The sequence below is a fragment of the Ictalurus punctatus genome, chromosome 2 (assembly GCF_001660625.3).
Source record: "Ictalurus punctatus breed USDA103 chromosome 2, Coco_2.0, whole genome shotgun sequence".
NCBI classification, from domain to species: Eukaryota; Metazoa; Chordata; class Actinopteri; order Siluriformes; family Ictaluridae; genus Ictalurus; species Ictalurus punctatus.
Window position 1 is genome coordinate 3590999 of NC_030417.2, and position 16662 is coordinate 3607660.

The 16662-nt window shown below is 45.6% G+C and overlaps 1 protein-coding gene across 7 annotated transcripts in view; it reads left to right on the top strand.

Moving 5' to 3' along the window:
- epha7 (eph receptor A7) overlaps positions 1-16662 on the top strand; it is a 76389-nt gene that overhangs the window by 10632 nt on the left and 49095 nt on the right. For all 7 annotated transcript variants that reach the window (XM_017453878.3, XM_017453887.3, XM_047160626.2 and 4 more), the window contains exon 4: positions 7181-7336. In XM_017453878.3, the coding sequence (XP_017309367.1) occupies positions 7181-7336 (156 nt within the window). The remainder of the gene's footprint in view (positions 1-7180; positions 7337-16662) is intronic.

Below are 16662 nucleotides of genomic sequence, written 5' to 3' on the forward strand. Positions count from 1 at the left end.
ACTGGATCCTCCCTGGCAATGTCGCTCGCTCTAGAGACTCTAGAGGCTGTTGTGTTTGAGAAAATCCCTGGAGATGAGCAGATTCTGAAACACTCGAACCAGCCCGACTGGTACCAACAACCGTGCATCGGTTAACGTCACAGACGTCACACACGGCGCACATCCTCTCCCTCCCCCCTTCCCCCGACATTCTGATGTTCTTCAAGTATCTGCATGAATGTCATGCATTGCGCTGCTGCGACATGATCGACTGATCGGATAACTGCTGGAATAAGCAGGCGTACAGGTGTTCCTATTAAAGTGGACGGTGAGGGTAGTAAAATAAATAAATAAATAAATAAATAAATAAAAAGAGCTGCTGCTGTAATCATAAAGATTGTGCTCTTTGTAGGAATAAGATACATCCCAGGACGTCTGTTGGTAAAACCGAGACGACCGAACGGAAGGCAGAACCCATATCGCAGGCTCGTCCGATAAATAAACAGATAAATAATCCGGACCGACGTTCTTTTCTTTGCCCGGCCGTGCTCCGTCTGTTATAATTCCTGGATAATTTCATGTCCAGGAACTGCGGCGAGACACGAAACTGCGCTTGTTGAGCGAGTTGATTACCGTTATCAATAAACGTGGGAATTTATTTGCACTGCAGCTCAGACCAGATGTGGGAATTTGATCCGGTGGCTGATCGATCGGCCTCCAGACCTCACGTAGTGAGAGATCGGAAGGCGAGAGTGTGTGTGAGAGAGAGAGAGCGAGAGAGAGAGAGAGAGAGAGAATGAATGCAAGAGTGAGCCACAGGGTATGTGTGGAACCATAATGACGGATTGTCAATCTTCTTTTGCTTGTGTGTGTGTGTGTGTGTGTGTGTGTGTGTGGGGTGTATGTAGAACCGTGCCGACGCTGCATGGTCGTATAGCTGATTAGTTGTGGTCATAGAGCCTTTGACTCTCCAGACCTTTTTGGTTCATGTCTCTCTTATATGCCGAATAACCGACGTCCCTTTCTCATCTAACGCCTTTCATCTCTCTTTCTTCCTCCCTCTCTTTTTCTGTGATCAGCCGCAGCGTTGCTTTCATTGTAGTCCTTGAACTGCGCACGCAGATTTGAAGGAGTCGTTTGGGATAACGATTCGACTCTTACTCCAAAGGGTGCTTAAACTTGGCATCTTTCATTTTACGGTTCGTAGGGGTGCCAAAATTTATCGTCCCCCGCATAACATTTGCAATTTTCCGAATTCCTTAGTAGAGCAATACGGGAGAGAGTCGAAAGCAAGACTTTTCGGCTTTTTAGATAAAGCAGCGGATGATTAAAAAAAAAAAAAATGGAGCTAGTCACTGAAGGGGAAAGGACACGAGACATGAAGACATTTACGTTATCCGTTGAGGTTTTCGATACTTATTAGCTTCCAATCAGAAACTGCAACGACAACGTTTTTCTTTAAAGGAACGCTGGCAGGGACGTTCTCTCCATCAGGGAGAAGAATGAATTCATGAGAACCGAAGAGTTCACGAGTTCTGTCCACTCTGTCCATGTACAACGCGGCATGCCAATAAACCTCCAGTAAATTCTACGCTTCTTTTCCGTTCCTAAATACGCGCGCAACACATCAGCTGCTCCGGGAAGAGAGAGAGAAATGACAGGTGTTCCACATTTGGCCAGGTTCATCTCAGGCGACGCTCATTTCGCTTCAGTGGAGTCCACTCACTGTTGGAGATACCTAATTACACGTAGCTTAGGACTTTCCACGGGTCATTTGAATCCGTGCCTTAATTCGACCCGCGGAACATCTGGCGGTCGTAGCGGGCCTCCCAGATGCATCCGTAGCAGCGGTCGTGATCGAGTTCCGAATCGAATCTCCGTTCTCCGTAGCTCGAATAATAAGGAACGTCAGAAGTCAGAAGGTTCATTTCTGACGCGTCTCGCCGACACAAATCCGAGTCTCGGGAACGAAAGCGAGGTGATGCGTCACGCAAGAAAACGTCACGTTTCAGAAAACCGACACTTCCGTTGTCTGGTGGCGTTATCGCTAATACATAGCTTTGATGCAGTTGGTGCAATTTAAAAAGCAGGATCTCAGGGTCCGTCCTCATTTCGGTTGCGTCAGTTGATTCTTTTGGACTACGGGAACCAATTCCCAAGCCTGCATCTGCAACATTTTCTTTCACTTTGCATCATCTCAAAGTGTCCTTCTCCTTCTTAGCGTAAGAGAATGCTAATCTTCCCTTTGTTTCTCGGCGGAAAGCTACTTATCTGTCACTCGGCCTAGGTAGCAGCCATGAATGGGCGGTTTGTGTGCATGTAGCCCGTTCTGCCCTAGCTAATGCGAAGGGCTCTGGTCGAATTAGCCCGAACATGATCCGTCTTTTAACCACTTAATCCGCCATTTTGGCAATCCTCACCCTTCTTTATTTATTTATTTATCCCTTCCCCCTTCCATTCAGTATATCATTTTGTACTTTACACCCGAAGCTCCTTCGTTTGGACGTCGGCTGGAGGTGTCCGGAATGGGCGATGGAAACAAGCTTTTATTATTTGATTTTTTTGGGCGATTTTCGGTTCATCCTTCGCTCCTTTTTTTTTTTTTTTTGCTTTCGGACTCGCACGTACCTCGGCTTCTGGAGAGGCCGGATTAAAATGCCTGGAGCTATGAAGCCCGTCGCTTAGTTATGGTGTAAGGTGCTGAGCTTTCTCTTCATTTTACAAGGTGTTGCCTCATACAGATCTCATACAGGTTGATATAATCAAAGAAAAGAACAAAAAAAAACACAAGTGCTGCTCTCAGAAACTATTATAAGATGAGATTTAAAAAAAAAAAATAGTTACAAGGCATATTACTAATAATGGCCAGATCCAAATTGGTACAAAGGGTGCAGTTTTAATCTGGCTAATGTAAAATTCTACTGGGAATTGATTTAAAAACCAAAAAAAAAGACGATATTTAAACTTCATATCGACTATTAAACAAATATAGTGCAGGCTCTAAGGGAAAGGAAGAGGAGAGGCATAAAATGTAGGCCAAGCTGTGTGCAAAGCGATGGTTACGAAAGCATTTATATTTATAAGGTCGTTTTCCTATTTTCGTTGCGCCCGGAATGAGGGCCGGCGTTTCCGGATACGTTTAAGTACAGGAAATCACATCTTTTACTGTATCATGCTGATTTCCACCCCGGCCCGCCCTCCCCCATACCGTCAGAAACGGAGCCCAGCTGTAGCTCTCCATTCAGTCTTTATTGCTCCGGTCGTCATGTTCTCATCGCTGCCTGGCTTTCTTTTCACCAAAGCAAAATTTCCAGTATAAATACGCCGAGACGGCTGGCTGAATGTCAAATCGGCGACCTTGACACGACACAACACAACACGAATGCCCCGTAGGGGAAACAGCCTTCAGCTGGTCCGTCTACTTCCTGTGGCTTTGCAAGCGACTGTATTTGATTTTGTCGTCTTCTTTCTTTTTTTTTTTTTTTTTCATCCCACTAAGTGCCGGATCAATCATACAAATGAGCTCCTGACGGGCCGACTTTGATGCGCGGCCTCGCTGGAGATTAGGACGGGCTCGATAACGGCTTCTTACCGAGGAATTAAACACTTCCAGTTGGGCTAACGGGAGATTACGTGCTAGCCGTGGTACCGAGCGGAGAACTATAAACATCTCTCGAAAAAGGCCGCGGCGTAATGACAATGTTGCTGGAGGCCACCTGAGCAAAAAATACACCTGAGCCGATCATCATAAAATCATCTGACAGCACAAAATCACACTGCCGGCCTGTCAAATCAGGATATTAGAAATTATTATTATCATCTGCTGTGGCCACAGGAAGCGACATGTCTATCTGTCACGCAATGCCGACTCCGGCTGAAAGCCTCATGCATCGTCCGTCCATCTTTCCACGTTCTGTGTGTTCAGGAATGCCAAGATACTTGACAAAAAAACTGTATCTTCACCCCCTTCGGAGCTCCCATCACATCCCCCCCTTCGACTGTGTGTCCAAATGAGATAGCGCTTCTTTGTCTCGAGGAATGCCATTGAGACACTTTCACTGGTTGCTCATTTCTGTCTTGGCCGGATCGCCAGGCTTTCGTCTTCAGTCAGGGCCATGAATAGCCCAATCCTGACTGAGCCGCTGTGTTTGTCCCGTCCCGTGACTCAAACCAAAGGCTTGACCACCAGAAGGAATATTACAGTCCTGGCTCTGCCAAGACTGCTGTAATCTCTGCTCGTCTCGTTCTGTTTAACCCTCGAGGCTAACTAAAGTACTAATTCACGTGTCTTTATGATAAATACGTACCACGTACAGAACGCCCAAGACCAAGGGCACATACCGTAACCCTTATACGCGTCTCCTGTGCTAGGAACCCGACGACTTGCCCAAATCCACCCGGAAAATCACAGCCGTATTTGATATTTTATTGGTCAGCGTTTGAAACTCATCCAATGACCGCTTTTTGTTTCGCTTTCAGAAGACGACAGGAAAGACCGAGCACTTCCTGGAGAGTCTTTATACTGAATACTTACAGTATGTAATATACTTAAGAGCTTGTTTTTATCGCCATGTCAAGTTAGCTAAAGGCGTCCTACGGCGTCCCTTTTACATTTACGGCATTTTGGCAGACGCCCTTATCCAGAGCGACTGAGCAATTGAGGGTTAAGAGCCTTGCCCAAGGGCGCAACAGTGGTAGATTGAACTCCTGACCTTCTGATCAGAAACCCAGAACCTTTAACCCAAAAGGTAACCCAAAAGGTATCCCATGGTGCCACTTCTGAAGTTCTCGGAGCCGATTCCGCCGCACGGCGTCATCGAGCGCTAATAATTCTGTCAGCGCACTAAGAAAACACCGATAAATAAATCTTTCACTAGAAGACATGCTAAACGATCGTTCTGACAGCGTCTGCATGACAATGGTGTGTTTTTATGACTTGCACCAGGCCTGGCCATGCTTGCAGGCGTGGAATGCGCAACCCAGGAACGTCTCTGTTTGTACTCGCTCGGAGTCTCTCCCGGATCTTCCGAGCTCGCATCGATTCCGAGGCTTAATTTGCCACCAGGCCGCTCGTGTAAACATCAGAGACGCTTGGGCTCCTCAGACGGCGCAAATAAACACACCTCGATCGCTCAAACATAAAAATAAACCGCTGCCGTGTGGCCCCGACACGCTCGGGTGTCAGCGGGTTGAGAGCCCTCCCGTTTTGGTGATTTGCGACGGCGCTAATCTTAGCATGTTAGCGCGGGAGCCGCCGGCAGACCGCGGTCAGGTGCTTAAGCCCTCGGCTCATGTGGGATCTAGTCTTCATAGCCTACACAGCCTTACCTAGAAACCGGCGATGCTTAGTCATGAGATAAACGTTAACCCGTGAAACATGGAACTCCCGCTGGCGCGCCTTCCTTTATTTTTTTTAAATATCGAATTATCATTATAATAAGCCTGGTATTAGATGACAAGTTCCTAGGAGCTTAAAGCCGCGATGACCGGCGTACACGTCCTGTTTAGAGATCCCTCTGCCTAAGCTGGGGATCCTGCTTTCAATTACCAAGCGTCGCAGGTTAGAAATACCAGAGATAAAAATCGCATCTCTCCCTTTCTCCTCTCCTCTAGCGGTCCGGAGAGCGGTCTTTATTCAGCGCGTTCCCTTCCCAGGCTGGGGCTCTGAGCTAAATAGGCAGTGACAGCGCTTTCATGTAGCTGAAATGAGTATACTTTGCTCCTCAGAACCCCCTCCATTTCCAGTGCTGAGGTGTTAAAAAGGGGGGAACCGACGAGACCTCTTACCGCTCCTTCCATTTTAGACTTGACGCAGGAGGTTGTTTTTTTTTTTCTTCTTCTTCTTCTGCAATGGATTGAAAAAAAAGAAAAGATTTGACAATCGGTACAGCCTCCACGCCGAACACCAGTGATAATCATTAATGGTGCGCGAATATACGTCTGGGTAATGAAGGCACGCGTTAAGGTTTTTATAGGGGTCAGATTCTGTTTTTAGACCCAAACAGCCAGTGTGTATAGAAAGCCAGACCAAGACTAGCACATTTCTTCTAAAAAAAAAAACAAAAAAAAAAAAACACACAAGCTTTCCTTTATTTCAGTCATTAACCTGGAAAAGAAAACATAACTAATAGTTCCTCGGAAAGATCCATCGCTCCTAGTGTCCTCCTGTACAGCGTGGAGTTTGTTCGGTATAATTATCGACCATGATGTCATTTAAAATGATATTATAGCTACCATTCTGCAAATTACAGTATTTAAAAAAAAAAAAAAAAAAAAAAAAAAGGCTTGCGTATATGTTTTTACCGAGCAAATGGTACGGTGTAGAGTCCAAGTTCTCCGAATGCTTATTTGAGTTCTTTTTTTCTTCTTCTCTAGTACCTGACCTGGTGTCCCTTTCTGCAGAGTTTAATACAAGAGGTGCCACTGTTCGGTAATCAAATTATGTTTAGTTATAGAGCGTGGGCGCTAAATTGGATTCCGAAGAGAAGAGGTCCTGTGAATTCGTAGCCAGCGTGATTCTCAGGGTCTGGTGCTATGATGGCACTTCATTAGAAACACCGTCTGTATGGTCTGATGAAATAAATTGCTGGTGCAAATGACTCGCTGTCATTGAGACGTGGTAGGGAGGTGGTTGGGTTTTTTTAACACCGTGCCTCGGGCTATCCAGCCCTAATTTGAGCTTCATCTGTGATCTGGGGATGCCTGCGGGACGCCTTTTTTTTTTTTTTTCCCCTCTTCCTCCCGCTAAAGGTGAAACGCTGGAATAATCCCGTTAAGTTTCCTATTTTCTACACTAACCTTGCCTTTGTTTTGTTTTTTTTTCTCCGCTTAGAGGACATCTCTCTCTCTGTCTCTCTCCCTCTCTCTCTCGCTGTCTTTCTCTATCCCCCTCCTTGTTTAATGAAGAAGGGCTATTTAAAAATAAACTTACAGAAGATCAATATGATCAGTCCTAAGTAAAGTCTGCTCTGCTTCCTGCTTTGTGTGTGTGTGTGTGTGTGTGTGTGTGGAGTTTTTTCAAGCGTGCTCATGATGCCAGAGGGCCAGGTTGATCCAATCTCCAGCTGTTGGACGATGTGAACACAAGCTCAGATCTGTTCTTCCCTGCCCTGTTCTTCATATGAGCTCAACTGTGAAAGAGGTTGTAACTTTGTCTCTCTCTCTCTCTCTCTCTCCCTCCCTCCTTCGATCTCTCTCTCAGCCTGCGGCCGCGGCTTCTTCAAGTCCTCGTCGCAGGACCTGCAGTGTTCGCGCTGTCCTGCCCACAGCTACAACGACAGAGAAGGATCCCGGAAGTGCGAATGCGAGGACGGCTACTACCGAGCGCCCTCGGATCCTCCCTCCGTCGCCTGCACAAGTGAGTCCAGTCACACGCCAGGGGTGCCGATATTTTCGAGCCCTCGCCACGACGATACGGGAAACACGGGAAGGCTGAAATCCGGAACACGTATCCGGACGTAGCGTTTCCTGGGCTGAAAAAGTCGATCCGTCGAAAGGGAAAGGATCTAAAGGCGCACGTTCACAGTCACCTTCGTTCACGCCAGCTTTCTGTAGGTGAACTTTGACCCGTGAGTCGACCTCGCCTGGTGTCGTGAGCCAGCAGAAAACAAGAGAGCGGGTCTTTTCGGTCGTTTAAATAAGAATTGAGAACTTTATACGGAAATTTCGCCTTGCTAGAGGATTTTGTTGTCAAATTCGGCTTTTTCTCTCTGTCTGCTGGGATTTTCTCGCTAGCAATGGCAGCAGCTCTACACACACGCACACACACACACACACACAAAAGTAAAGTTGTATGTCCAACATGTTTTGCGACAAGATTCCATCTAAACACCCCTCACTCTTATATTATTCGTTACGTTAAAAATTGTAGTAGCAATAGTAGCAATAGTAATAATAATAAGAAGAAAGTTGTTGTTGACCTTCTCAAAATGGCGGCTCCCACGTGCAGTCTGAGTGTAATTTGTTTCATTTAAGTTACACAGAGTCTTTTCTGAGGAATGTACCAACATATCCGAGGAAAATGTCGACATTCCCGACGGTTTTGTTATGTTATCGCAGCCACAAGACATTTCAATCGCTCATGGTCACGATTTAATGACTCCACGCTAACAAGCTAAAGACGTTTCCTCAGTTATTCGCTAGTTCATGCTCGCCGTCTTTCTTTCCCCGACTGAGCATTCGTACAGCTCTAGTCACGTGACCTGGAGGTGTCGATTCACGAAGAAGATCCTAATACATCAAGTTAGCTTGTTGTTCTTAGCACTTATGCTTATGTTCTGTTATGCTATGCTATGCTATGCTTATGTTTTAGTCAAATTACCTCACAGCATGCACATGGTGTCCTGTCTGCTGATTTGAGTGCCGTTAAAACGGTGAATTTTTAGTGAGAGCTATTTTGTAACGTGTTATTTGGAGCTACCGATGCTAGCCTGAGCTAGCTAGCGCTATGTTTGACAGTCCAGAGTAATCGCTTCTGAAAAATCCTGCCTGAACCGGCTAGCTGTTCAAGTCACCAGTGGTTTGCTGTTTTTATTTTTTTATTTATTTTTTTAACCTCAGGAATGTTTAAAAGGTTTTCTTTTGTTGTTGTTGTTGTTGTTGTTGTTTTTAAACAGAGGCTAAACAAATATATGGCTAGTTTGCTAGCTAAAAGGCGAGCTAACGTCAGTTCTCATTAGCAGCCAGACCAAATGAGTTTTAGATGAAAAATGTAGTTAAGCAGTGGCACATGAAGTAGTGAAGTCAATTAAATGTCTTTTCACTTACAAAATCGGAGATGAATAACGCGTGGGTGTTTTTTTTTTTGTTTTTTTTATCCTTTGTTTACCACAAACGCTAGTTAGAAGTTAGCCGTTCTCAGTACGCTGTGTCCAGGCTTGTCGGTTGTTATTGTTATTCGTAAGTCTTAAAGTGATCTCTGTGTCATGTCTAATTTTTCATCCATGATAAATATTAGCTAATAGCTCGGCGTCTGAGATTTGGAACGCTTGTTTTGTCCAATCGTTCTCTCTCTTTCTTTCTCTCTCTCGCGCTCTCTCGTTCTGGTAGCTAATGAACAGAGGGCCAATTTGCTGTTTCCCTTCAAATTAGATTGCAATTACTGTCAGCACTGGAAGCCACAGGTCCCGGACGCTCCTCTCCCACCTCTCGCCCCTCGTCCTCTCCTCCTTTCCTCTCCCCGCTTTCATTTGTTCCAGCGAGTGCCGCAATTACGCTCCAGCCATTGATGACTTGTTTACACAGACCAAGCGAGTAGAGGGAGAGATGGAGGCAAGGAGGAAGGGAGGGAGCGAGGGTGCTGCTGGTTTGTTAATCCACTACAAGCAGGTTTATTCAAGAAGAACCCCCCCCCCCACACACACACACACACACACACACACACACCATCACCACCTCCTCCACCCTCTCGGCCTTTTCCCTTCTCTTTCTTTCCTTCCCTTCCCTTTATGCTCTTAAAATAAAAGTGAAAAATCGTGGGAAGAGAGGAAACGATGGGAAGGCGAGACGGCCTCCTTAACCTGACGAGATGACTCCTAGCGTCGGCCTCGATTTCCGCGTCAAGCTCCGTCGACAGTATGGATCTAATTAGATTTAGCCCCCCCCCCCCGAAAGCAAGCGAGAGTTTTAGACTCGTGCCTCCCTGACTAGATGGCTCGTTAGATGGAAGTAAGAGACGTACTACATTGGAACACAGCCTCTTTTATCGCCTCAAAGAGTCAAAGGATCAGCTGATCGAGTACCTGTTTCGCAACGTAGCATAGCGCATTAAAATGTCCGCTTCCTCCTGACGATTTTTCTTTCTCTATATTCCTTCGTGGGGTTTTTTATTATATTTTTTTCCCCCCTCAAACACGCGCCGTGAAACATTTTCAGCCCACGCGTCTGCTTCGTTTGTGACTGAAACAAAAGACAGGAACACGCTGTTTGCAATTTGCTCTAATGGTTACCCGCTACACCTAATCAGGAAACAGCAGGAAAGCCCTTTCTTTCTCTCTCTCTCTCTCTCTCTCTCTCTCTCTCTTTTTCCATATACATCGCTCACACATCTTCGTGACTAGATCGTGGTTTCTGCGTCTGGCTAGGAAAACATTCATTCCAGAGCGAAATACAGAATTCGAAATGGTTCTTCGCCATTTATTTATTTATTTATTTATTTTTGCAACCTCTCCGACCGAGCAAAGTCACTCGTTCTACTTTACGGCATGCGATTTGTAACGTCTACCCGGAGTCGTCATTTAACGCTCAAAAAAACGCAATCCCTCGGCTTTAGGCGCAGCTGCGCAGGCCGGCTCGCTTCCAAAAGCAACTCTCACGGCGTCGTTCCGCCAAAAAGACAAAAAAGTTCCGCGACATTACAGCGCGCTCTTCGCAAAGTCTTATCTTAATTATCTGTGGATTAAGTTAACGTGGGCCACGGACGAAGATTTCCTCGTGGGGATTTGCAGCCGCGGGAGACCGTCGCGGTAATTGGAGGCCAATTTACATTCGCCGAACAAACACGCGGACGGACAGCTCTTAAACCGAACGGGCGTCGACCCGAAGAACCTCAGGCGCTAAACAAATAAAGACACGCGATTCTTTAAGACGGGGGGATTAAGAAGCGGCGTAATAAAATCCCGATTCCCGAGCTGCTCAAAAGGGAGAGGCATGTCATTGTCCAGATGGGAGAATAATAAATTAATGGCGGTCAAACTTATTCAGAAAAGATGTCCCGCGGTTGTGTGTTTTGGCGTGGCACCACACGACGCCGCATTCCGTTTCGTCTCAGCCAGTGCCGTGACCTAATGAAATATATCGCCGAGGCTTAGGAGCGGGCTCTGCTCCCAATGAAGCTTTCATTATTTTTCAGCCAGCATAGCAAGGAGGGAGTCGTCGACGGATTTCGGAGATGACATCGATCACGCGTCAGCGGTGTGCAGGATCTGGACGGGGAAGCGGAATAGAGGCGTATGAGATGTGGCGTTTTTCGTCCGTGTAGACGCTCGATCGCTGGGATCGGAGTGTGTTCAGGTTGGGCGGTCGATTGGACGATTACATCATCGCCGTTTCAAATATCCGTAGAGCTAGGCGACACGGAAGTGGATTATCTACATGTTTCCATAGTAACAACACACGCAGCAAAAATTCAGAACGTCTCAGTCGAATATGTGTTTAGCTCCGCCTTCTGTATTTTCATTGGCTGTTGCTTTGAACCAATCAGAATCGCCGGCATTTGCGATAACACTATGGGTCGTATAGAACTTTTTTCGGCCAGTTCCGCTTAATAGGCGGCTGCGGCTCAGGTAGTAGAGCGGGTTGTCCGGTAACCATAGGGTTCGATTTCGCATCCCACGTGCCGAAGTGTCCTTGGGTAAGACGCTGAATGTCCAGACGTTGCTCCCGATGGCAAGCTAGCGCCTTGCACAGCAGCTCTGCTACCATTGGTGTGTGAGAATGAACGAATGGGTGAATGAGACACGGTGTAAAGCAGCGCTATATACAGTAAGTGCAGACATTTGCGTCTTTCGGCTGTTCTATTTAGACGTCTATTTAGAAAACCCAGCTCACTAATATTTCCCCTTTGGCACTTTGCAAGACTGAGAGCAGAGTTCAGCCGTCATGTTAGCAAATCTGCTTCATTTCAGTGGCGCTCGTATGGAAGCGACTGGAGCTTAACTACACTTAATTATTGACTTGACTTCTAATAGGAGGCACAGCTCTGAGCAGATAAGAACTGCATTCCAAAGTTAAGCCCTAAGTCTAGTCACAACACACACACACACACACACACACACACACACTGTGGATCAGCAGATGACCTAATTAACATGCTGTCACTGGAAATCTCAAGTCTGCCTTGCTCGAATGGTCCCGTATCTTATTTTCAGGCATTTTTGTATAATTATTGAGGGTCTATTTATTTTTAATTTCCCCCAAAAAAAGAAAAAAAAAAAGTCACTTTTCTTAATACGGGTCCTTAGCACCCCAGAACTGTCTGAAAGCCTACACGCTTAAATTGAGCGATCCGGCTTTGTAAAAAGCTACACAGTAGACGAACGTGCTATATACTGTGTTTATACCACAGCGCTGTCGAATTCTCGATTCTGATTGGTCAGAAGGCTCCGTCAGCGGCGCGCTTGTTCTGATACGTCATCGATCCGTATAATCTATGGCTAATAATAAGCCGATTTTAAAACCGTGCCATTGTTTAACTCTTTACTGCACGGTGTTTATTCGTTTATTTCCAGTCTGGAAAATTCAGTCCAGTAAGTGTAATTGTGATCTCACACATTTTGTGTTCTTTCTGACTATTCGATACTTTCCACCATTGCACATTGTTGCCATACAGCAACAATTTACCAACTACTATATGTATACATATATATATATATATATATATATATATATATATATATATATATATATATATATATATTCTCCATTATCTCTAAATCACACAGGTGGATCCAGGTGAGGGCGTTTTAGCGATCACTTCCTTGCTATCGAGCGAGACTCCGAAGTGGCACTCGAGGCAGCCTGTGAGTTACTCCTTGTTTATTGCCGGATAATCAGTCCCTTGATCTTTGCCACTCGAGAGTCAAAAGCGAGCGGCTGTGATCATGGAGCCATAACTGCTATCATTATATGTAGCCATGGAAATACCGAACGCACCCCAGGAGGTGAAGTGTGTTTGTGTGCGAGTGGGCGTCGGCTCTTTTCCTGACGGAGCATGAAGTATTAGGTGAGGCGGTGACGGAAAAAAGAGAGCGGAACGTGCTTGATGGTGTACCGTGATTAGGAAACCCAAATGTGTGCAATGTGATTTTAATAACTGTTTAGCTATGAGGCTTGAATGACTTATTATTATTATTATTATTATTATTATTATTATTATTATTATTATCTTTCCAGAGTATACAAAAATAAACCTCACGACACACTTCCTGGTTGCTTTTTGTCGAAGATCGTAGGTATGTTTGTATCGTAGGTAAGCAAGTATGATAATATGCAAGTGTCCTAGTACTCAAGCTAGCTACTAGACTAGTAGGCAAGAATGTAAGTAGCCTAGTATCCGAATAGGATAGTGGCCAAGCATCCAAGTAAGCAAGCTAGTGAGTTTGCTAGTATGCAAGTATGCTAGTATTCAGACAGGCTAGCTACTATACAAGCGGGCTAGCGTGCGAGCGTACCAGTATGCAAGTAAGCTAGAGTGGTAGTATGCAAGTATGCTAGTATTCAGACAGGCTAGCTACTATACAAGCGGGCTTGCGTGCGAGCGTACCAGTATGCAAGTATGCTAGTATTCAGACAGGCTAGCTACTAGAGTAATACTATAACTAGAGCTACTATACCAGCGGGCTAGCGTGCGAGCGTACCAGTATGCAAGTAAGCTAGAGTGCTAGTATGCAAGTATGCTAGTATTCAGACAGGCTAACTACTATACAAGCGGGCTAGCGTGCAAGCGTAACAGTATGCAAGTAAGCTAGAGTGCTAGTATGCAAGTATGCTAGTATTCAGACAGGCTAAATACTATACAAGCGGGCTAGCGTGCAAGCGTACCAGTATGCAAGTAAGCTAGAGTGCTAGTATGCAAGTATGCTAGTATTCAGACAGGCTAGCTACTATACAAGCGGGCGAGCGTACCAGTATGCAAATAAGCTAGAGTGCTAGTATGCTAGTATTCAGACAGGCTAGCTACTATACCAGCGGGCTAGCGTGTGAACGTACCAGTATGCAAGTAAGCTAGAGTGCTAGTATGCAAGTATGCTAGTATTCAGACAGGCTAACTACTATACAAGTGGGCTAGCATGCGAGCGTACCAGTATGCAAGTAAGCTAGAGGGCTAGTATGCAAGTATGCTAGTATTCAGACAGGCTAACTACTATACAAGCGGGCTAGCGTGCGAGCGTACCAGTATGCAAGTATGCTAGAGTGCTAGTATGCAAGTATGCTAGTATTCAGACAGGCTAGCTACTATACAAGCGGGCTAGCGTGCGAGCGTACCAGTATGCAAGTATGCTAGTACGCCAGGATGTAAGAAGGTACGGATGTGATAAAAATGAGGATAGTATTCGAATATGTTCATATGCAAGCAGGCAAGCGTGTGAGTAATCGAATAATAAAATCTTTTTGCAGTTTCGCTACAGTGTAAATGGCATATATACGTTGCATATTATTCAGTAAATTGTAAATTCAGCAGCACTGTATACACGATAATGTCACTAAACTAATAGGACGTGTGTTCGAGGAGGGAAGAGAGTTAGTCTGGTGACTCCAGAGAGTTTAATGAGAAGGGTTAGTGTCAATTTCTATCAAAAAAAAAAAAAAAAAGGAATGGAAAAAATAAAGTCGACACGGTATCATATTCTATACGCATGCCCGTATCGATAGAAGTTGTGTTGCCGTTTTAAATTTGCACGCTGTCGCCACATCTTACGATTGCGTTCCGGAGAAAAAGAGAAGGCGTCATGCCGGCGAAGCGAACGCCGGATTGAATTGAGAGAGGAAGATGGGAGACGGGAGAAAATAGAGAGAGTGACAGAAAGAGATGAGAAAGCACAGATACACACGCCACACACTCTTCACCTGCCACAGGTGGCCCTTTCATCTCATCTGATCATGCATTTTCCCCTCCCTCCTCCTCTGATGAATATTGCAGCATGAATGTGTGTGTATGTGTGTGTGAGAGATAGAGCGAGAGAGACAGAGAGTGTGTGTGTGTGTGTGTGTTTGTGCCATTATCCCTAATGAGGAGCACCTTTTAAGTGTCGTATTATTCGTCCCTACTGTTCCGAAGCTTGCTTTTTGCCCTCATGCATATGGATGGCGCATCTTGAAAGTAGACGTATCGGCGCCTTCACAAACACCAACTCGAAAACCTGAAGGCTTATTTATTTATTTCTTTTTCTCAACGAGGCTTGTGAAAAACGGCTCGGACGACATTCCCGCAACCGGATAGAGGGCGTCATTTTACGAGATGAGGTCGAGTTCCTGGGATTTTAAATGATAAAAAGAGACGAATGTGTGTTTTGTTTTTTGTTGTTTTTTTTTGTCGGTCGAGGGCGGGTGGTTATTGTAGCCCGTGTCGAGCTGGCCGTAAGTCTTTTTTTTTTTTTTTTTTTTTTAAGGGTCGACTCGTAAATTTCAGCCGACTGTCGAGAGCATAAAGTTTTACTGCACTCGCGGCGCCTGATCGTTACACGGGAAGCTTGTTATCCTTTTAGTTGGGCTAATTAATTAGGATAGGAAACGGATGACTCTACTACCGAGTGTTTTGTTTGATCAAAACAAACCTACGGCTGTATTTGTACATGGACGTTCTCGCTGTGGTCGCTGGGACGACGGTCGCGGCGATGGCCTCGGGACTGCGTTTACCGCGTACGGTTTTACACTCGGGTCTCCTTTAGTGAACGGTGGACTAGTTCAACACACAGACTTCATATAAACACCATAACGAACTTTCTTTTACGTTCACACTATCCGTCGTTCCCCAGATGACGACGGGTTCCCTTCTGAGTCCGGTTCCTCTCGGGGTTTCTTCCTCATAGCATCTTACTGAGTTTTTCCCCTCACCACCGTCACCACCGGCTTGCTCAATATGGATAATCTCTATCCTGTGTTTATATAATATTTTACTCCCTTGAGGATTTTTATCTGTTTGAATCATCATCGCTATACGAAACGTAAACATTTGCGTGAACATTGATCATTAAAATTGTCGTGTAGGTAGGTAGGTAGGTAGGTAGGTAGGTACGTAGGTAGACGCTAGTGGACTCGGACTTTTGGCCCCAACCGTAGTTTCCAGTGGAAGCTACTATACCTTCGGTCTCATAGCTCATTATTGAGTTCTCTCACTGGCTTGTCTCCTCCTGGTCGGCGCTGACCTTGGTATCTCTCGAGCGCGTCTCGCTTGCATTGTGGAACGTCTTGCAGTATCTGGGTTACACTCTAATTGTGTGTCAGCACTCGCCAGAGGGACCGGATTCTGCATGTTCCCGAGAGGAGAGAATAATCCAGTGTCACTCGTCCCGTCACGTGGCCACATAACTCGGCTGTCTTCCCGCTTTCTTCTCAACCTGACCTCTGTGAACTTCTTAGATCCTGACATGCAAAATTCACAAGACGACAGTCACCTTCTGCGTGGTTCGACAGCTCATCTCTTCGCATCCTTCTCCCATTCTTGCAGCTCTCTCTCGGACTTTCCGCAGCCTGGTCTACGTCATCTGCAAGCTCGGGGCGATTCTGACTACAAGAACTTTCGGCACTAGGAAACTTTGATTTTTAATTGGCCACCGATCCGATACCAAGTTTCGAGTCGTGTGGTAGGGCAGCGGTGGCTCAGCGGTTAAGACGTTGGACTGCTTGATCAGAAAGTTCAAATCACAGCACTGCCAAGCAACCACTGTTGAGCCCTTGGGCGAGGCCCTTGACCCTCAACTGCTCAGTTGCATAAATGAGATAAATGTAAGTCACTATGGATACGGGCGCGCGCCAAAATGCCGTAAATGTAAAATGTAAATGATTCTTGGTATCCAAAACAGGAACTAATGGGACTTGGGTGCCTGGGTTTGAGGCTTTATGCTTCAGTGGTAGAGTGTTTTGTACCATTTGCGCTTTTAGATATCTTGATTAAGACAAATTTGTTTGGTTTTAAGTCTTCCGCCACAAACGGAAAGTCTCTGCGCCGATTTTAGACGGTATTTT